General features: G+C 36.5%; 1 protein-coding gene across 4 annotated transcripts in view; it reads left to right on the top strand.

Moving 5' to 3' along the window:
• Positions 1 to 20,984, top strand: part of LOC131030978 (acyl-CoA-binding domain-containing protein 6) — a 125,225-nt gene that overhangs the window by 53,365 nt on the left and 50,876 nt on the right. For all 4 annotated transcript variants that reach the window (XM_057961959.2, XM_057961961.2, XM_057961962.2 and 1 more), the window contains 3 exons: positions 7,558 to 7,697; positions 7,916 to 8,042; positions 8,300 to 8,414. In XM_057961959.2, the coding sequence (XP_057817942.2) occupies positions 7,558 to 7,697; positions 7,916 to 8,042; positions 8,300 to 8,414 (382 nt within the window). The remainder of the gene's footprint in view (positions 1 to 7,557; positions 7,698 to 7,915; positions 8,043 to 8,299; positions 8,415 to 20,984) is intronic.

Genomic DNA, 20,984 nt, shown 5'->3' with positions numbered 1-20,984 from the left:
AGGCTGTTAAGGGGAAGACTCCAGAAGAGGTCTCGTCAGGTCGGAAGCCGAAGATCAGCCACCTGAAGGTTTTTGGCTCTGTTGCCTATGTTTGGATTCTAGATGCTAAGCACTCCAAGTTGGATTCCAAAAGTCAGAAACTCATGATGACAGGATACAGTGATCACCATAAGGCCTACAGACAAATAGATATAGACACTAAACGTCTTATCTTCAGTCGTGATGTTGTATTTGATGAACACAGGGGATTTTTTTAGTCCCCTTCTTCTGAGCAGAGTTCTGAGGATCAGCCTCACATTGTTCTTATTCCATTAGGTTCGCCTGATGGGAGGGATGATGCAAAATCTATTTTCGATGATGCACTACTTGAGTTCCCTTCGGAGAACAATCCTCCTCCTGCTCTTGATCCTGAGCCTCTTCCAGCTCCTCCAGATGTTCGCACTTCTACTCTCCGGCCTAAATGGTGGGCCAAGACCATTGGTGATCTCAGGGATACTGAGCTCATTGAGGGTAGAACCTCACGTAATAAGAGCAAACAACAGCATACAGTCAATTTTGCTCTCATGGCTAACATACACAGTGTTTTTGAGCCTCAGACATATTCAGAGGCTAAAGGTATACCTGAGTGGGAACAGGCTATGGAAGCTGAGTTCCAGAGTCTTCAGAAGAATCATACTTGGGCCCTTTCTGATCTTCCTTCAGGGAAGAAGCCCATTAGCTGCAAATGGGTGTACAAAGTAAAATACAAAGCTGATGGAACCCTAGACAAGTATAAGGCTCGTCTTGTTGCTCGTGGGTTCTCACAGAAAGAAGGCATTGACTACGAGGAGACTTTTGCTCCTACAGCCAAAATGAGTACCATACGGCTTGTTCTTGCTTTGGCAGCCCAGTTCAGTTGGAAAGTCCATCAGATGGACGTCAAGAGTGCTTTTTTGAATGGTGACTTACAGGAAGAAGTCTACATGACGCAACCCCCAGGATTCAAGGTTGCTGGTCAAGAACAGAAGGTCTGTAGACTAGTCAAAGCACTCTATGGTCTGAAACAAGCTCCTTGGGCTTGGTACATGAAAATTGATAAGTACTTGACAGATCATAACTTTCAGCGGAGTCCATCGCATTCTAGTAATGATATTCTGTTTGTGGTTGTCTATGTGGATGACTTAATCATTATTGGCAGTTCAGCACATTTGATCACTGAGATCAAACAGGATTTATGTCGCACCTTTGATATGACAGATTTGGGACTTCTACATTACTGCTTAGGAGTTGAAGTCTGGCAGACTGAGAACAGTATCTTTCTCTCTCAGTCCAAGTATGCCAGAAGTCTTGTGGACAGGTTCAGAATGCAGGATTGCAAACCTGCCTCTACTCCTATGGAACCCGGGCTCAAACTTTCAGCTCAGTCATCTTCACCAGTTGTGGATGAATCTCTGTTCAGGCAACTAGTAGGCAGCCTCATCTATCTTACTGCCACTAGACCTGACATCAGTTTTTCAGTGAGCTACATTTCACGCTTCATGACAGCTCCCAAGGCTGATCATTGGATAGCAGCGAAGCGTGTGCTGCGTTATGTGAGTGACACTCCTGATTTTGGACTTCTGTACACTCGGAGTTCTGATCCTATACTCAATGGTTACATAGATTCTGACTGGGCAGGTTCGGTTGATGACCGTAAGTCTACAGCAGGGTATGTGTTTAGTTTGGGATCTGGTGCTGTCACATGGACTAGTAAGAAGCAGCAGGCAGTGGCTCTCTCCTCGACAGAAGCAGAGTATCGGGGAGCAGTTAAGGCATCTTGTGAGGCGGTTTGGCTTCGACGAATGCTTGCGGATATGCATGTCTCCCAGGCAGTTCCTACTCCCTTGTTCTGTGATAATCAGGGAGTGCTCAAACTCGCCGAGAATCCAGTCTTCCATGAAAGAACCAAGCATGTGGAAACTCATTGTCACTATATTCGACAGCTGGTTGAAGACGGATTCATTCAGTTGCTGTATGTTCCTACCTCGGAGCAGCCAGCAGACATCTTCACCAAGCCCCTTGGTCCTGATAAATTTGTAAAATTCAGGGGGTCTATAGGTGTAGTTAATAGATTGAGCATTAAGGGAGGGTAATAGAATATTAAAATAATGTTAATTTTAGTATTAATGCTCAATAGTGTATATTCTATTTTGGTTAGATCGTCTTTGATCTTCTCAGCAGTTTCTTATTAGAAACTTGCTATTCTTGTATTATTTATGAGCGTCTTGCTCATTCTGTTAATTCAATCAATTCTTTGAAATCCATTGTGTGTCTCGCACTGTTTTAATTTTAATATAAGAAATAAATAAGTAATTTTATAATAAAAAATATTTAAATGATTTTAACATAAGAAATAACTATATGATTTTAACCTAACAAATAACTAAGTAATTTTAACATAGAAAATTAAAATTACTTATGTATAAATTTTAATAATATTATTTAAAAATTTTTTAAACACCTATATAAGTAAATAATATACTTTTTAAATTAAAATAATTATTTGATTTTAATATAAGAAATAAATAAGTAAATTTAAAATAAAAAATAATTAAATGATTTTAACATAAGAAATAACTATATAGCTGTATCGTTATTTCTTATGTTAAAATCATTTAATAACTATTTTATTTTAAATTTACTTATTTATTTCTTATATTAAAATCTATTAATTATTTTAATTTAAAAAGTAAATATATTTAGAAAAATAAACTATTATATACTTATATTAGTATTTAAGAATCCTCCAAAAACTAGATTTTGGAGGATTCTTCAAATTTTCCCCACTTCCATCAGCTCAGTTTCCCCCTATATTTTTCGACAGGGGTTTGGGGGCAGCACCCCCAAGTTGGGGTCAAGGGGCATCGCCGAAGGATCTTGAAATTTGAAGAATCCTCCAAAAACTAGATTTTGCATTATAAGTATATAATAGTTTATTTTTCTAGAGTCATGGACTTTTACATGAAAAGACATTGATTGAAATTACATCCTTGAATAGTTTAGTTTGAGGGAGCCTACTTAGTTAAACATAATTATATGCTATAAGAAGTCAACTGCATTGTGGAATCTTTACACTTATATTTGCTTAATACCTGAAAAAGGAATCTAAACAACAAACATAAAGAGATGTTGTTTACTAGATATAGTGACTCGTGAGCATTTACATTCAAAGAAAGTTGTTTGATACCTCTGCCAAAGGGGTCATGATCGAGAGAGATGCAATGATAGATTACAATATTAGCAGTGTTAATATTGTAGATGAACCACCTCATGTTGAGGATATAGACAGATACGGTTTGAGTGGAGGGCCTAAGAAACAAAATAAAGAAGTAACGAATCTTCCAATTTCAGTGATGATATGCCATTTTGTTTAAACTTGTTTCGATGGCTGATAGTGCATTTGAGCTTAGCACATATGAGAAAGCAAATGAATAACTAATTATTTGTCAGGACTAGACTATATGCAATGACTGGTCACTAGGTCAAGTTACTTTATGAATTTTAAACAGTCAAAACTCACAACATTAGAATTATCCAATAATTGTACAGCTATCACCCGAACAATTAGCATTCAGTGAACATATTTCTAACATCATGAGATTTCTATTTTTGGTTGATCTAGAATATGAAAATAAGGAGATTAAAATATTATCAGTAGCAGAACAACAGACTAGTATGCTGTATCATGCTTATGATCATATACTTGTTCATTTATGTTGTGTTATGTCTGCATTTCTATATATTCTGTTATAAATATGCACAAAGGAGCATTGTCAATAAGATTGCATTTGATCATAATAATAGATCAGATTTATACTTAATTTCTTATACATTTATAATGCATGAAAGACTATTTTATCAATGGCCTAGTCTTGAATCATTCGCTATTGCCTACAAGAGGATAGGCTGGTGTGTGTAGGGAGAGGCGGAGTAAATCCTCACAAGATAGGTAAGCCCAAGATGGGGTATGGATGGAGTCCTAAAACCTTGAGGGAGCCTACTTGTAGATTAGTTCCAAGCGCCCTATGACAGTAAATCCCTGTCCTCCATTGAGGTTAGGAAAGAAGTAAGGATGGGGCCTAAAGATAATAATTATTGATTGTATTATGGATAATTAATTGTTCTCTAGTTTTAGTAATTTGATCGAAGGCATGATAAGTGTGGTGATATACAGTTTAATTTTGGGAAATAGGTATACTCCTAGCTGGGGGATCATTCCAAACCCTATTTGGGAATTCTAGGGCAAATTGAGTTAAGTCCCAAGAGGGGACATTACATGCTAGAGGACTGGGCTTGCATTTTTGGTCGCTAACACACTACAAGACATATTAGTTGTTCAATATGATCTGATGGGATTTATATAAAGTAGAGTCTCATTTGCTAGGTATGACAACTATGCAAAACATATGAAGAAGACTAATGCTCAAGGTTAAAAAACTTTATAAATATTTAGGGTTCAACTTTATAGATTTTTTTTTTAGACTTCATAATTTTTCCTTTATATGCTAGCGAATCCAATTAATTTTCTATATTTTGATCTAGTGGATAATTTTGCTTGAAACTTTACTACATGGTGTGTAATAACCATGTAAAGTTCCTTGTAACCTTGTTTTACTTCAGCACTGTTGAATCTCCTAGTTCAATTTTTTCTTTGATGTAATCTTGTGTCTTGAAATGGCAGGAATCTAGGCATTCTTTTATTTCTATTGGAGGAGGAAAGGTTAGATCTATGATTAATACGACTATGAGGAGCTATAAGGAAGAGTTTTAACTCTTTTGAAATCTGTTGTAGATGCATTGATTCTACAAGTTTGAAATGCCATTGGTGCAACCACTTTTGTGGAGAATCTAAAAATAAAATTCTAGACATTCAAGGCGAGTCAGGCTGCATTAGCAAAACTCAGTATTTTCGTCTAAGTTGCACTGTGGATCTGTCTGAAAATACTTGTTTGGAAGAGCTAAGTGATAAAGCTAGTGGATGAAGAACACATGATAGCTCTGATTTGGTTGAGCTTGCCATCATCATATGATTCATTTGTTGAATTCCTACACTTGATTGCAGATAAATAAGTTCTTGATTCCTAGAAGGCAATTACACATGATAGCTCTGATTTGGTAGAGTTTGCCATCATCATATGATTCATTTGTTGAATTCTTACACTTGATTGCAGATAAATAAGTTCTTGATTTTTAGAAGGCAATTACACTTGTTGCATGATGAAAGGACATGGGATTCGATTTAAATATTGACTTCAAAATCTACAGAAAATGCATTTAGTGCACAAAGAAAAGATGAGAAGAACGCTATAAATTTATCAAATGAATCATCAAGAAGCTGTAGTACACCTAGAAGATTAATTAGGCTGGACACTTTAGATGGAATTGGCCTAAGAGTTTAAATGAGATCAAAGCACACAAATGTTGCTAAAAGTGAGGAGCATAAAGTGAATGAGCTAAAGGTGAGATGGATTCACATTTTTTGTATGACATGAACATTCCATGGGGGTGATGAATTGGTATTTTGAATCAGGTGCATCTAAACATTATACCTGTTGCAAGGATGGTATGTATTTTTTAATGAAGATTGGAGGAGTAAAGCTGTCACGTTAGGGGATGGGTGGACTCATTGTGTTGAAGGGCATGGTAGTGTTGGTTCCATATTGAATAATGTTGTCTATGCATTTAAGAATGTTAAATATGTTTCTAAGATGTACAATATTTTGCTTTCTATTAGTGAAATAACTAAGAATCTCTTTCTATCAACTTTCAAGGTACCAAATGCTTGGTCAAAGTTTTCTTCATGAGGTGAGTGTAGTTGTTATTGGTAAGAAATGATTATAATAGATCGTTGTAACATCCCCTTCTTAAGACCTTCAGCATGATGGCTTGTTAGCTTATTCAGTGGGTTCTTGTAGGCTAATGAGTTAGGGTTAGGGGGCTCATGATGATAATTGATGCTGCTTTTGGCAGTGACAAGTGTTTTATTGAGCTCAAGTGGTTGAGATTTGCATAACGCCCTTTTCCGGAGTGGTTTTGGACAATTTTCCTATACTATTTTGGACTTGATCAGTTGATAGTGTTTGTATTCTGGGAATGTTGGTGGATACATTGTATGTTGATATTTCGAGTTTTCATGTGGTCCACTGCATTTAATTTAAATAATGGTAAGTGATAAAGTTAGTTAAATATTTGACTTTATCGTTATTTAATTTTTTTAATAGTTGACTATATGGGCGTTTAAGTTAAAAATTTAAAAGTTCAAAGTAACAAATATTAAATAAAATGACTTTATTCATTATTGGAGTGGGTGCCAACTTCGGGGAGATATAAGGTTTTTTTATTAAATTAAAAATTTAAAAGTAAACCTCTTGGTTGGGTGTGGGGTTTTTGGAAGCCTATAAAAGACAGTATTTGAGCTCATTTGCACGCACTGAGATTTGATGTTTTGCAAACAAACTTAGCTGGTTGAGCTTGTTCATCTTGTGGCTTTGTAAGGACGAAAACCCTTGCAAGGAACATCCTCTATGTTAGTGAAAGATCTAATTTGGAGGATTCATTGGTGGTTTCATTTTGGAATCACATTTGGGTTTAATAGTTGATTAAAACCTTCAGTTTATGAACAGAAGATTTACAGACTAGATTTGAGAGATATTGTGAAGGGAGATTGAGGAGACTATTTGCAATTTGGGGGCAGGTTTATCATTCTTGGGCTGGCCATACTTGTTCCCTTGCTGGCTGTACAAATGAAGTAGGGACATGAGGGTTTGTGGAGGAAGATGATTGGGGTTTTAGGGAGCTTGGTTGCTGATTGGTGGCATCCAGACCTGCAGTAGCAAATCTACACTAAATTGCCCCTTTTGGATGTGTGCTTGAGGTTGGCGTTTAGGGTTTATATGTACCAGTTTGATGGATTTCCTGTCATTCTCAATATTATTTGTAATTAGCAAATGGGTATGTTTGGTATTTTATTGCTCTGAGATTTCACCATTTGGGTATCTCTAGTTTTGATGATAAATTGTACTTTCAGATTGTTTCTGGTTGTGGGTGCCTGAAAATATTGTATTTGGATTGTGTTGTTTCAGTTCTTATTATTGCAATATATATCTATTGAAACATAACTTTGCATCTCTGTCTATTTCTGTAAAACTATTTAAACAGAAAACAAAAAAAAACAAAAAAACCAGGGTGCATATTATAATTGTTGATCCCCAAAAAGTAGTCACATGCAATAGCGGTGGTGGAAAATAACAATGCACTTATATTTTTTGTTTGTGGTATTGATTCTGCTGAAAGTATATTCTTTTCTTTTAATAATTTAATGGCTTGAAATTTTGTGTTAAATATAATCTTCATGCGCAAAAGTATTGTTGACATACCAAGTATAAGACCAACTTTATTGTTTAAGATACAAAATGGGCCAAATATTATGTTATCAACCGTCTCATTAGCATGCTGTATTGAAATCTAAAAGTTGTTTAGTTCCCATGAGGTTGGTATCATTTGGCATTATCTCAAGATGGAAATTGGATTCTGTTGTAGGTTGCTCGCAGTGGCCAAAGTGTGACTAAAGCTGGTTCAATGCTCATCTTGTTTGCGGGTGAAGATGCTAAGGGAAGAAAGCTAAAAGATCTGCACATTTTTGATATGAAATCCCTCATGTGGCTTCCTCTACAAACAACGTGAGAATTTTCAACTGATGGTATCATTAATTATTTAATGAGATTATTAAGAGCAAATAGTTATACAGTTTTCATTCAATGATTCATTAAAACTTTTATCAAAAGTTGAGTACAGCTGTTACGATTATTATTATTTTGTGTCCTAAACATTTTCCAAAGATTACAAGTAAAAACTTTTTGTTATTTGAAGCTTTAGCATGTTTTAAAAATATTCACAGGGGTAGTGGACCTTCTCCGAGATCAAAGCATGTAGCTGCATTATACAATGATAGATTTTTGCTGGTCTTTGGTGGAGCAGCGAAATCCAAGGCTTTGAATGATCTATTCTCTCTCGATTTTGAAACAGTGCGTGAATGTCTAGAAAATGCTCTTTTGATGTGATTATAATTATTTTTCCATAAAGGTAGATAATAAAATGGTGGATCCCTTCTGATAGGCTTATAGATGTATCCTACCTACAGTTACTCAAATCTACAAGAGATGCTCTAGAATTTTGTTACGAGGGAAAACTGTGTCATAGTACTAATAATGAAGCTTCAAATGGATGATGCTATACACTGATTATTCATGTTGTTATTCCTCCCTTTTGTTTGTGATTTCAGATGAGCTGGTCCAAAATTAAAACTCAAGGATCAAGTCCTTCCTCTAGGGCTGGTTGCAATGCAGTTCTATCTGGCAAGAACTGGTACATTACAGGAGGGAAGGGACGAAAGACATGTATGTACCTGTCAGTATTCCATACCGAGAAAAAAGTTAGAACATATTTTGGTGTAAACATGACTTATGTGTTAGTAAATTTGAAGCTAGCTATGGGTTGCCTATTAAGAAAAATGGATGAAAATCAATTCAAATGGATACATTGAATGAAAATATATTTTGAGTGTCTTACATTTGGCTGTATCTCATGTATCTACAAATGTTGCAATCACCATAGATATCTCTCACTTAATTTTAAATGATTTCACAGTTGTAGATCATGGATGCTTCAAGACTTATATTTCATGTCCGCATCTAGATTTGTGTTGTATAGCTATCACATTCTGTGTCATTCAACATGCAGATTCTCGTCCCAAGTTCTGACCCTGTCAAGCTGTACATTACATATAGATAATATTATATGGTACTTAGATGTATTCAGTTGGGAAGATCTTCAGGGTACTCTTTTGTTGTTTCTTCCTGCATTCTGATATATTTCAGTCACATTGATTGATTCTGGTCTTTTGATTGTATTAATAAATGTTTAAAAATCGTTATATTTAATCAATGACTTTAGGAAAAGTGTTGAGAACTTGAAATAAAGATTTGAATTTAATAGTTTCATTGCAGAATCACCCAAATTATTTAAAGCGAATTCCAGTAAGGAAGCAGGAAAGTGTTTTATTAATTGAAGATAACAAAATCGAGTACTCTGATTGGAATGGAATTGAAGGTTATAGTTTAAAATGAAACATGAGGTTTCAGATAAGAAATTCAAAATGATTGTAGTTGCTAATGTATGTTTAGTAGGTTATTGACCATTTCTGCTACTCAACTTGTGTATCTAAAATCAGGGGCTTGGCAAATCTTATATCATTATTTATGATATACAAAGTAGCTGTGAGGCAAATGCTGATTACACTCGTTTGGTTGGCCATCGCCTGTTTATATTTTATCTGTTTGAATAATTGCCAGAAAGCATATACTCCCTATGATATGGCTAGAAACGCTATTCAGTATCATATATCTTCTTATTGGGATATATTACTATCTCTTTTTTTAAACTCTGTAATCCATGAAAATTAGTCAGAGCCCTCCATATTATTTCTAAAGTGTAATTTGTCCTCAGAACATTGCTGCCTACAATTTCATTAATCTTTGTGGTATTTCTTAGCATTCAGGTTTTTATTCATGTCAAATATCCAGTTTGTAATTCTATTTGTTTTAAAATTATAATCAATATAGCCATCAGAAATGAGGGATATGTGCCAAATCCAATATTTTGAAATTAAAATTGTCAAGTTGAGGAAAAGCAAGAGTTTTTAAGGATGCACAGGATAACTATACAAACTACAAAAAACACATGACAATAAAGTTATATACACAAAGAGCAAATCTATGATAAATTTATATGATATCCTAATTATAGGACATTTGATGTTAAATGTTAAGTAAAATCCAGCAGTGAAATGTCCATATCTAAATGGATTATAGATTTTCGATATCAGAATGTTAAATGAACTAAGTTACCGGGTAATGCTAGTAAAGCCTGGGTCCTGGTATGGGTACGTTTCGGGTACGACCTTGGGTAGGGTTTGGGTTCTTCTTGGGTGCCTGGGTTCTCTGTGGGTCCTTCGTACCCAGGAAGAACGCTGTGAAGGACCCACAAAGAACCCAAGCACCTAGGAAGAACTCAAACTGTACCCAAGCATAATTTCATACATTAAAGCCCCAGTTTCACTCTTCATAACTCTGTGACAGCATTTTTAATCAGAATATGCCAGGAAGCAAGCAATTAAATATCATTTCAGTTGAATTTGTGAGTTATACCTAGGAACATGGGGTTAGTAAATTTTATATCAGCATTACTGAGATTGATTTCAGTTGATTTACATTATGCAGATGTAGCAGCTGTTTGCTTATGTTTTGTGAAATCACTTTCCTTGTTTTGTTAATGATTTGGCGTTTTGTCAAATGTTTAAAAAATGGAATTGAACCAGCTTTTGCACTTGACACAACTAGTGGTAGTGGCAATCCAATTGATTGTGGTTCACATGAAATTGAATAAAATGTTGATATTGACCTTGATGCTTCTGATGAAGAACATTAATATTAAATATGGACTGTAATTTGAATTTTCATTGACATTTTGAGACTTGAGTATTTTCATTTTTTCAAATAATCGATTTGAGGTATCTAAATATTCTATTTTTTGGCAATTATATGTATGCATGTATGTATATACGTACGTAGGCATGTACATAGTTATGTATGTATGTATGTATGTATGTATGTATGTACATACGTGTTGTGACCTTTTCACACATCACCCCATTGCTAACGGGGACCCCCTCTTTTACTGCTTTTTTGTAATACCCCTTGGCTAATCTGACCCTGTTTTGCTTATTTGAACCCCAAGGAATATTGTCAAACACTTGGCATACAATGTTTGAAGCCGCTGTAGTGATTTCTTTGTTTGTCTTCTTTGGGTTTGTAGGCTGCAAATGAAGTTATGGAAAGCTTCTAACAATGCAAAGTTGTTATAGAAATGATATACTCGCTGTTTTAGACCTTTCCACACATATGTAATGACTGAAATTAACTAGTACAGCTAGTTGACATTAAGACAAACACTTGTCATGCATCCCAAAGTACACCTACAGCCATTAGGCATTTAAGCAAACAATTGGGATGAAAGCTAAATGGCTGATCAATGTTGAATGTGGAATATGCAAATTATATCTCCATTAAACATATGCAACCTCCAAATATTTCATGATATAATCATAATAGAAAATGATGCAATGAAGTAATGATTTTCTAATACAATGACCATAGATAGAAAACCTGGTATTTCAATGGCTGCCTTGATATATTGGTTTGATTCTCCTCATATGCAAATCCCTTGTCACATATATATAGCTGTTCAACCTCTCTAAATCCCCTTCTATAGAACTCCAACTACTATAGCGCACTGTTCATGTGCACTATTCACGGCACTGTAGCGCACTATTCATGGCACTGTTCATGCACACTGTTCACTGCACTGTTCACGCGCACTGTTCACGGCACTGTTCACGTGCACTGTTCATGCGCACTGTAGCAGCAAGAACAAACTTGCAATCTGCTCTTAAAACCTTGAATAATTTGTTGATAATCTCTCCCAACAAGAATGATATAACTCCATGTGCCAAAGAAGGATGATTCACAACCAACTATAAATGTTCTTCAACAATAAACTTCAAACCCTTGTAGAAAACTTCACCAATTTGCACAAATAAAAGAACTGAAGTATTCTTTCCCACAACTGCAATAATTCAGGTGTTATTTCACACCTTCAAAATTGCTATCAATAGGAAGTTTTCGTTTCCTATGATCAAAGAAGAAAATTGCGAAAGCCCTAGGCTCCACAATAAAAATCAATCAAAATACTATTCATCAACCGGATGCTGAGAATGAACTCTTGCCTTTCCTTTTAATCTTTCCTTAAGAGAGCTCAAACACCTTCCTGGCCAATGTGGGATAAAAGATTTATTTCCACATTAAATTATTCACTTAACGCACTTTATTATATTAAAGTGACTTTATTATTATAATGTTACTTTAGAACTTTATAATAATATTAAAATATTAAATAAATCACTTAAGTCACTTAAACTTTAATATCTTTTGATGTACTTGTTTGATTGCTAAGCCGTCTGAGCCAAGAGTCGACTCTCCTTGTTCTCCATGTGATTGGATGCTTGTCTAAAAATAGAAACCCTGAATAGTGACTTACTATAAATAGTAAGTATGTGGAACTGAGTCTAGAAATAGCTGCAAAGGCCCAATCAAGGTCGACACTGCCAATAAGCTCTGCTCAGGTGTCTTTCTATTAATAGGAACCCTGACTCTCCCAAAATAGTAACTTACTATAAATAGTAAGTGTGCCAATCTGAGTCAAAAAACCTGTGCAAAGGCCAAAACCTGAATCCAGTTGAAGAGTAATGTCTCTAATCACCAAGTAACTGCCACACGAGGCCCTCTATCAATAATTATTAGCCTACGAGGGTCAAATGATAGGCTAATTCTTACAAACTCTGATGCTCGCAAAATGGGGACATTACATTTTTGCGTTGTTGGGTTAGGGTTTTTGGCTGCTTAGTGGGCAATTTTGTTTTTCCCGTGTCCGAGTCTCGGAGTTTTGGTCATGCCTAGTGTCGTTTAGGGTTTTGAAGTTATAGGATCAAGCGCGTGAAAATTGAGATTTTAATGATCCTAGTTTTGTCTCAAGTGTAGACCCTTTGGAGCGTTAGCCTTTTTTTAAACATCTTTGTCGGTGATTTTAAGTGCTAAGGTGTTTTCAGACCTTCTGGAGTTGTTTTCTTGCTCCTAGAGAGTTATTCAAGTTGATTTCGCACTTTATCCCGATAGATTTCCTTGTGTTACGCTCCAATTTTTGATGAATTTGCCTAAGTCCAGTTGAGTTTTATTGAGTTTCGGAGTTTCCTAGTGATTTTGAGTGGAAAAATCATCATTTTCCGGATGAAAATCCATATTCTAAGGGTTAAAAGGTCAAAATTCCATACTAGAGGTGCTTTTCCCCTCATATTCCTGACTACCCATGGTTTTCCCCACTCAGAATCCAAATTGGACATGGATTTCCCTTGAAATCCATACTTGCCTCATTTTCCACCACTGTGAATCCATACTAGGGTTGTTTTTCCCCTAGAAGCATTAAATTTTGACTAAGTGTCAGGATTTATCCTGACTACCCACATTTTTCCACCAGGGGGGAGTATGGATAGGATTGTGGATGACATTTGTCTTGACTCCACACCTGGGTTGATTTTCCACCAGGTCTTTTGTGACGAGTTTTGAGGATTTTTGTGCAGACTCTCAATGCAGACTAAAGGCGATTTTCCACTCAGAGTATTTTTAATGATTTTAAGTCTGGATTTTCATCCAAACTGAGGCCGATTTTCCACTAAGGGTAGTTTGAGTGAATGAAGTGAATTTGAAGTCCGGATTTTCATCCAAACCTAGGTTGGTTTTCCCCTAACCCCATTTTGTGTGCATTTTGATGAATTTTGTTGGGAAATTTTGTCCATACTTAGATCGATTTTCCCTTATCGGGAATATTTTGACGTTTTAAATGATTTTGATGGGATTTTTTAATCCCTACTTGGATCGATTTTCCTAACTGTGTCAAATTTTGATTAAAATTGTAATATTTTAATAAAGAGAGCCGTGTTTTAATTGTTTTTTAATAAAAGCAATGATTATTTAAATAAATTTAAAAAAACAATTAAATGATTTGCAGTACGCATTTAATGTTTTCAACCTTCTAGAAGCAAATCGGTTTCACCAAGCAAGTATAAGAACTGGTGTTTTATCCCACATTGCTTGTGTGGTGAAAGTTGATGGTGAAAGCAAGTTTAAAGAGATAAGTCCAGCGTTATTTTATTGTTAAGTTTGTCAAGTGTCTCCACGCAAGGGCGATTTTCTCTCTTATTGGCGATTTTTGATGAAGTGTTTTGGTGAAGAGGTTGATTGAAGACTTATCTTTTCCCTCCATTTTTCCATCTTGGCGATTTCTTTGGTGGCTACCATTGATGGGTTAAGCCACGATTTTATGTGTTTGCCATGATTTTGGGTGAAATCCACGATTTTGGTGAGAAGCAATTCTTGTGTTTGGAATGCGATTTTCCCTTGAAGCTGTCATTTTTTACTTGCTGTTATCAGACCTGGTTCAACAGATTGGAATGCATATTGAAGATCATTTGCCACAATTTTGATGAAGTCCGCCATTTTGGAGAAATCCACGGTTTAGGTGAAGGGGTGATTTGTTATGTTGGGGTTTCAACTCCAAACCTTGATGATTTTCCTTGATATCGCCTTGCTCACTTGCTGTTCTCAGACCATTGTTGGCAGATTGTGTGCATATTGAAGACATTTTCCAGATTTGAAGGTGACGCCATAGTTGGGAAAATACGATTTTTATTTTGGCAAGTGTTTTGGCCCGCATATTTTGGTGGATTCCATGCATGCTTGATACTCCCATTGCTCCTTACTTGCTGTCATTCCTCAGATTTGAACTTTGGCGCCATTGTTGCAGCAGGGGTGACCTCCATTGTTTGCTGTCCATCTATTTTCAGACTTGAACTTTCATTGCCAGCCAACTCTGAACTTGTCAATTTACCTTTGGAAGAATTTTCAAGTCATTTTCACTCAATCACTTGACCATTTGAGGGTTGTTATAGGTCTGCAACTTCGCCATAGCTGCTTGTCCTCAGAAAATTTAACTCTTACCAGCCATACCATTTTTTCGAGATTTGATTTGCTTTCGTTGTCTAAGTTTTTTTCCATCAAATTTATGCACATTTGGGTGATTGCAACTTGTTTTGAAAGGTTAATTTGTATAGTTGCAAGTTGTCTTCAAACTTTGTTGATCTCCATTGTTGACTTCGGAAGCTCTCCTCAGACATAATTTTGTGTGAAAACACCATCTTTCACGCCTTTCCTTAGTCACTCTTGATCCGGTATACTCCTTTGCACTATAATTTGCACAAAATTTCTAAGTATAAGGAGGTGCTGATTTCATGAGGGTTTCATACCCTAACCTTGTCACATTTCGTATTTAAATTGTTGAAATCTACCTAGTGTGGATTATTTTTGTGATTTCCATACCCTAATTAGTCTAAATCATTAAGAAGTCAAGAATTTTATTGAGAGTATTGTATTTTTTCCTAAGTTCTACCTTCAAGTTTTGTACATGTGCGATGTTGAAGTCCAGACTTAAGGAAAGGAGAGAACAATAGAAGATACTGGAGACTGGATTCTATCCAGAATCGAAGATGTCATCCCGATGGAAGGAGATAACGGATACGAACATGCATTTCCTGAACCTTAACCTGAACTTGATGCGACGGCGGATGTTCGGAGTTGGAAGTCAGATTCGTTCCCCAGCATATGTAAACATTATGAAGAGTGGTATTTTTCAAGCTGCTGGATTCCCACAGTCCATACAGTGCAGTGAGCTTATACTGGAGTGTGCACGATGTTATGATCCTCGCTCGTGGATGATCAAGACTCCTAAGGGCGTTGTCATTGCCTACCTTGCTGAGGATACGATTGCTGAAATTCCACGTGGAGCAGACATGAAGAATGTAACTAAAGATGAATATGAAGATCGATACATGAAGAAGATGGATGCGTGTAAGAACGTGGTGAATAAAGAGTGGATGATCGAGCCTAGGCTTCATCATTCCGAGGCTCCCAAGACACTCATGTGCACAAACTTCAAAGAGGAATATAGTGACTTAGTATTCCTGTTTAACCGAGTGATGGGGATGCTGCAGGGTGCAATATATGATGGATGGATGTTTTATTTCATCCAGGATTGTCTTAGAGGGACGTTGATAAATTGGTCTAGAATCTTAAGTGACAACTCGGACTTTCAGTTGAATGTAGAGCGGTCCAAGTCATTCGCCGTGACTTCCTATTTGGTGTACCTGCTTGCGTGGTTTGTTACATACAAAGGATTGATATGCAGAGGTGAAGTTGGGAATGGGCAAGGACAATTCAGGAGTTATGAGTGCTATCCCTAGTTGAACATGTATAGAATTGAAGATTATAAGAGAGTGAATGATGTATTCACAATGTACATCACATGGATGATGCAAGGCGAAATCCACAAGAGGTTGTCCAAGGAGGCAACAGAGCTAATAGAGAAATATGGATCGTGGTATATACAGTTTCCCACTTTCGCCTACCTTAGGATTCATGGGTTTCAATTCGAACCCTACAGGCTTCCTAGGTATCCTTTCGACAGAATGATCTTGTTGGAAGTGGTGAGACAACTTCTAGAGCTGATAGAGAAATATGGATCGTGGTATATACAGTTTCCCATTTTCACGTACCTTAGGATTCATGGGTTTCAATCCGAACCCTAAAGGCTTCCTAGGTATCCTTCCGACAGAATGATCTTGTTGGAAGTGGTGAGATAGCTTCTAGAGTTTGATTCCATTCAGAAAGAGAAGCACAGGACAGGCATGACATTCCCTATCTTAGTTGGGAAAACGTTAGAGGTTTGTCAGTGTGCCTTATCCGCTAGCACTGTGAGTGAGGAGCTTGCATTATATCGATTTGCAACCTTCAAGAAAAGAGAAAGATTTGATCCAGATAAGAAAGTTGGAAGGATCAAGGGAGAGAAGTTCATCCACAAGGTAGACATAGAAGATAATTGGGCCAACCTGATGCACGAGCAAGCAATGAAGAGACGAATGTGGTCTAGGACGTTAGTGGATTTCATGAGGAAGTGTGGACTTTTCCTCATTCTCGATCAGGTGTTAGATGACAGGGATCATACGCATCCACAGTATGAAGATGAAATGAAGAAGGCGATCTTATTGCCTAATTGGTCAGAACCAGAAGATATAGATTTGAAGATATTGATGAGAGAGGTCTTGAGTTTCTCCCGTGCATGGGTGGGTATTCAGATGAATAAGTTAATTGATATGGGTGTTTCCATCACTTATGAAAAGATGAAGCCGAAAGAATCCACTTGTGAGGATGATCAGAGGACTATCAGTAATGTCAGGATTCATGCGAATGAAGAGAGTCAACTCCCAAGAGAAGGGAAAACACGCCAGGAATCAAGGCCATAGGGAAGAAGATTGAGGTGGTCAAGAAGAACAAGCAAAAGACCACCATTCTTTCACCTATCATTCCTTCACCCCCTCTCAGTGTCTCATCAATTAAGGAAGTTGAAATGACAGAACAAAATAAGGAGACCCAACAATGTTCCAAGATAGTGATACTACTAGAGAATATTCAGGATTTACATGCCACAACGACATCTGCTCCACCAAATGAGAATGATGATCAACCGTGATCCCCCATTGTCCTTTTGGAGGTTAATTTGGGAAATGAGGTATATGATTTGACCAGGAGTAATCCTGATGATGATGATGATGTTATGTCGACGTTGAGAAGACTTGATCGAGATATGTGTCTCGATGATAGTATGGAGATATCCACTATTCCTGATTGGCTGATGAAAAGTATGGAAAAGAGTAAGAAGATGATAGAGGTACAACCTATTGATAACATTGATGACTACTTAGCTAGGAGCAATAAGGAGAAAGAACGCAAGAGAGTTGAGATTTTGTTGCACATAGCTAGAGATGAGACAGGAATGCGGATTGCACAAGTCACTGTTCCTATTGGAGGTGTGATGGCGGACATTGCTACTCCTATGGATTTCTAGATTACTTCAGTTGACCTTGGCCGTACTACAAGAGAGCAAGAATTTCAGGAGGTTGGTGATAACCTTAGGGCGATCAACGCAAGGTTGGATAGAAAGATTGAAGAGAAGGAGAAGTACAGAGAAGAGAATATCAGACATAGAGAGTATATTGGTGATAACCTTAGGGCAATCAACGCAAGGTTGGATAGAAGGATTGAAGAGAAGGAGAAGTACAGAGAGGAGAATATCTGACATAGAGAGTATATTGCGGGGATAAAGCGTGAGGATCCCACCCTTATTTCCCCTATTGCAGTTGATCATGGACTACATTCACACTATGAGGCAGCGAGAGATACACTCTCAGAGATGGAGAAGTGGATTTTGAGTGCAAGAAAACAGGCGGATGATTTCCTTACTCAGTTTGTCAAGGCATATGATAGGACAACATGGCTCATGTTTAGAATCCAGTATTTGGAGAGAGTTTGGGAAGAATTCCGGCCTCTCCAGGAGAGGACTATTCCACGCCTTAGAGCTTTAAAGAAGATTCCCAAGTCCACGTTGATCAACGAGAACATTGTGCACAGTGGAGACAGATACGATTTCCATGGTTGGTAATGTTCATTGGCTGTGAAGAAATCAACTTATGAGAACACCCAACTGAGTTGTATAGAGATGGAAGGGTCGATTCAAGATATTCAGATTAAGATCCTTGCCTCAATTGAGGAATTATTGGGTGTTGATGTTAGTGATGCTAGTGGTTTACACTTAGCCGAATTAAGAGACAAGATGAAACTTATGTATTTTGTTGGTTGGACTCTTTGAAGAAGAGTCAGATGGATGATTTGGTCTCTTTGTTGATTCATGTTCATAGTTTGCAGAAGCTCATGCCAGATTAGGAGAACACTTTGGACACTTGCTCGGATACATTGGACGTGATTGATTTAGAGCAGGATACCTTACCTATCATTTCCATGGAGGAGTTAGATTCTCTATTGGCTAGATTCTTGGAATATGCTAGGAGAGAGAGAGATGCAAGGAAGAATTTTTTAGAAGATTCCCTATTTAATGACAAGGTATCTTTCTATCGGGCCATATGTTGGTGGCACCATTTTTTATGTAAACATTAATTAGGGCAATTCTTGGGTTTTGTTGGCATGATCTTGGCCCTTGATTTAGTTTAAATCTTGGCCATCCATTTTGTATGAGACTCTATATATACCTCATTGTCTCTCATTTGTAAGCGAGAGTTTGTGTAGAATTGTTGGTATATGCTGCAACTATTTGAATCTAAATCATTGTTCAATTGCTGGTGATTTTGTTCTTCTAATGTTGTCTTTGCATTCATGGTTCTCAATTCTTCCAAGTTAGATTAGAATTTGTTTTCATGTTTATTAGATTGAGTGAAAGATTTGTTGAATATATTTGTGTGGAATCCTTAATCCATACCACTAGCCTCTTGCTGTTGGTAAGTGCGCCTTGTGTGGTTAACTGGAAATTTGAGTAAGCTTAACTTCAACTATTACGTGTCCCCTTGACAAGCGTCAACTTGGATGGTGTCAATGTTTGATGGTAATAGTTTGAAAATCCATAAGTATACCTTAGACGATTGCACTAAGCTTGTGTCAATACCTGTTTGTGAGACCTTGCCTAGTTTGATTCCACTAAACTTGTTCATCATTTCCTACATTCCTAGGCTTAGAATAGATTTCCTGAATCTTATTCCTTTTGTCCATTTTTTTAGTAAGAATTAAGTCCAGAACTACATTGCTAAATCCTAAGTTGTCAGCACACCTATTCCATATTTCATGATCAAAGAAGATAATTTGAACATTTGTGTAAGTCCCCAAGTGAACACAACAATTCACATTGACCATTGAGTTACCCACTCGTCAAGGCCTGACATGTAGAAACCTTGGAATCATTTTAGTTGATCTTACCCTTAGCGTTTGAGGTGATTTTGTTCAAGAGAGGGTAAATTACTTTGGTATTTTATTCTGAAATGTTATGTGCATAAAACACACATCAACAATACGTACGTACGTATGTATTTACGTACCTACATAGATGTAGGTATGTATGTTCGTATGCATGCATATGTGCGTACGTACATAGGTATGTATTTGTGTATGTATGTAATTATGTAGGTACGCAAGTACGTACGCACGTATGCATGCATATTATGTATGTATGTACATATCGATATGTACGTATGTAATTATGTAGGTACACAAGTACGTACACACGTATGCATGTATAATATGTATGTATGTACGTATCGATATGTATGTATGTACGTATTGAACGCACATATGTATGTGTTCAAGTATGTATGTATGTATTTGTACCCAAGTGAAAAAAAATTGCCGTGCCTGCAAATTCATACCAGTACCCGAATTAGAAACATAGTAAATGAATTAGAAATGACATATCATGGTACCATAAAAAATCAAAGCTTGTCTCATTATTAGCCTACCAACATGCCAGTCAAAAGGAACTCTTATATATTTTGAAATATGTTGATGGCATTAAAATTCAATATGTTTGTGAGACTTACAAAATTCAAAGCAATAAAATGTATATATCTAAAGGGAGGCTTCAACTTCTTAAACTTTTTTACAGGGAAGAATTCATAAATGTTTCGTAGTAACTATTTGTAAGAAAAGGAAGACTAAATAAAATGCATGATAAACTAAGCTGAGAGATGAGACTTCCATTCCATAGGGAAAAATCATTTCTCTGGATTAAATCAACATTATAACCACTTACTCAACATAAATAGCATCCCAAGAAATTATGCATTCTTTGAATTCACATGGTAGTCTTACTATTTATTTTTTTGAATTTGACATGGCCAACTCATTTTACAGATGCAATTGGCAGCTCATTTTAAATACTATATAGAGAAGTTTGAGAAGTATGTTGCTAGCTTTATGACAAGTCTCATGCTATTAGTGAAGAATCAACAACATTTAAAAATTGAATTTTGTGTCATCAAGGGAAGCCTTCTGTCACCATATTTGTTTATCTTAATGGCAAACTTATCAGATTGTAGGAAAGTCAGGAAAGATTTATGTGATATAATGAAAATATTGTAACAAAGCCAACCTTCAATGTTAACATCATAGAAGCATTACTCTAAAAACTTGTGATTAATCTTGAGTAATTATGGCTCATCACACTTGCGAATGGCATTTCCATGATTGTCAAAAGTAGTTCTTAAATGTTTTTACGCATACCCATTGTTTTTTTGTGGCTCGTTTTTCCACTTAGGGTAGAAAAATGTTGATAAGGTTTTAATAAAAAATTATACCCTAATGAGGGTTTAGGTAAAAATGATGGTTGCCTCTAAAGACTGTGCTCTA

Source organism: Cryptomeria japonica, chromosome 9 (genome assembly GCF_030272615.1).
Source record: "Cryptomeria japonica chromosome 9, Sugi_1.0, whole genome shotgun sequence".
Taxonomy (NCBI): Eukaryota; Viridiplantae; Streptophyta; class Pinopsida; order Cupressales; family Cupressaceae; genus Cryptomeria; species Cryptomeria japonica.
Note: the sequence above shows the minus strand (reverse complement) of the source record. Positions and strands in the feature narration are given on the sequence as shown.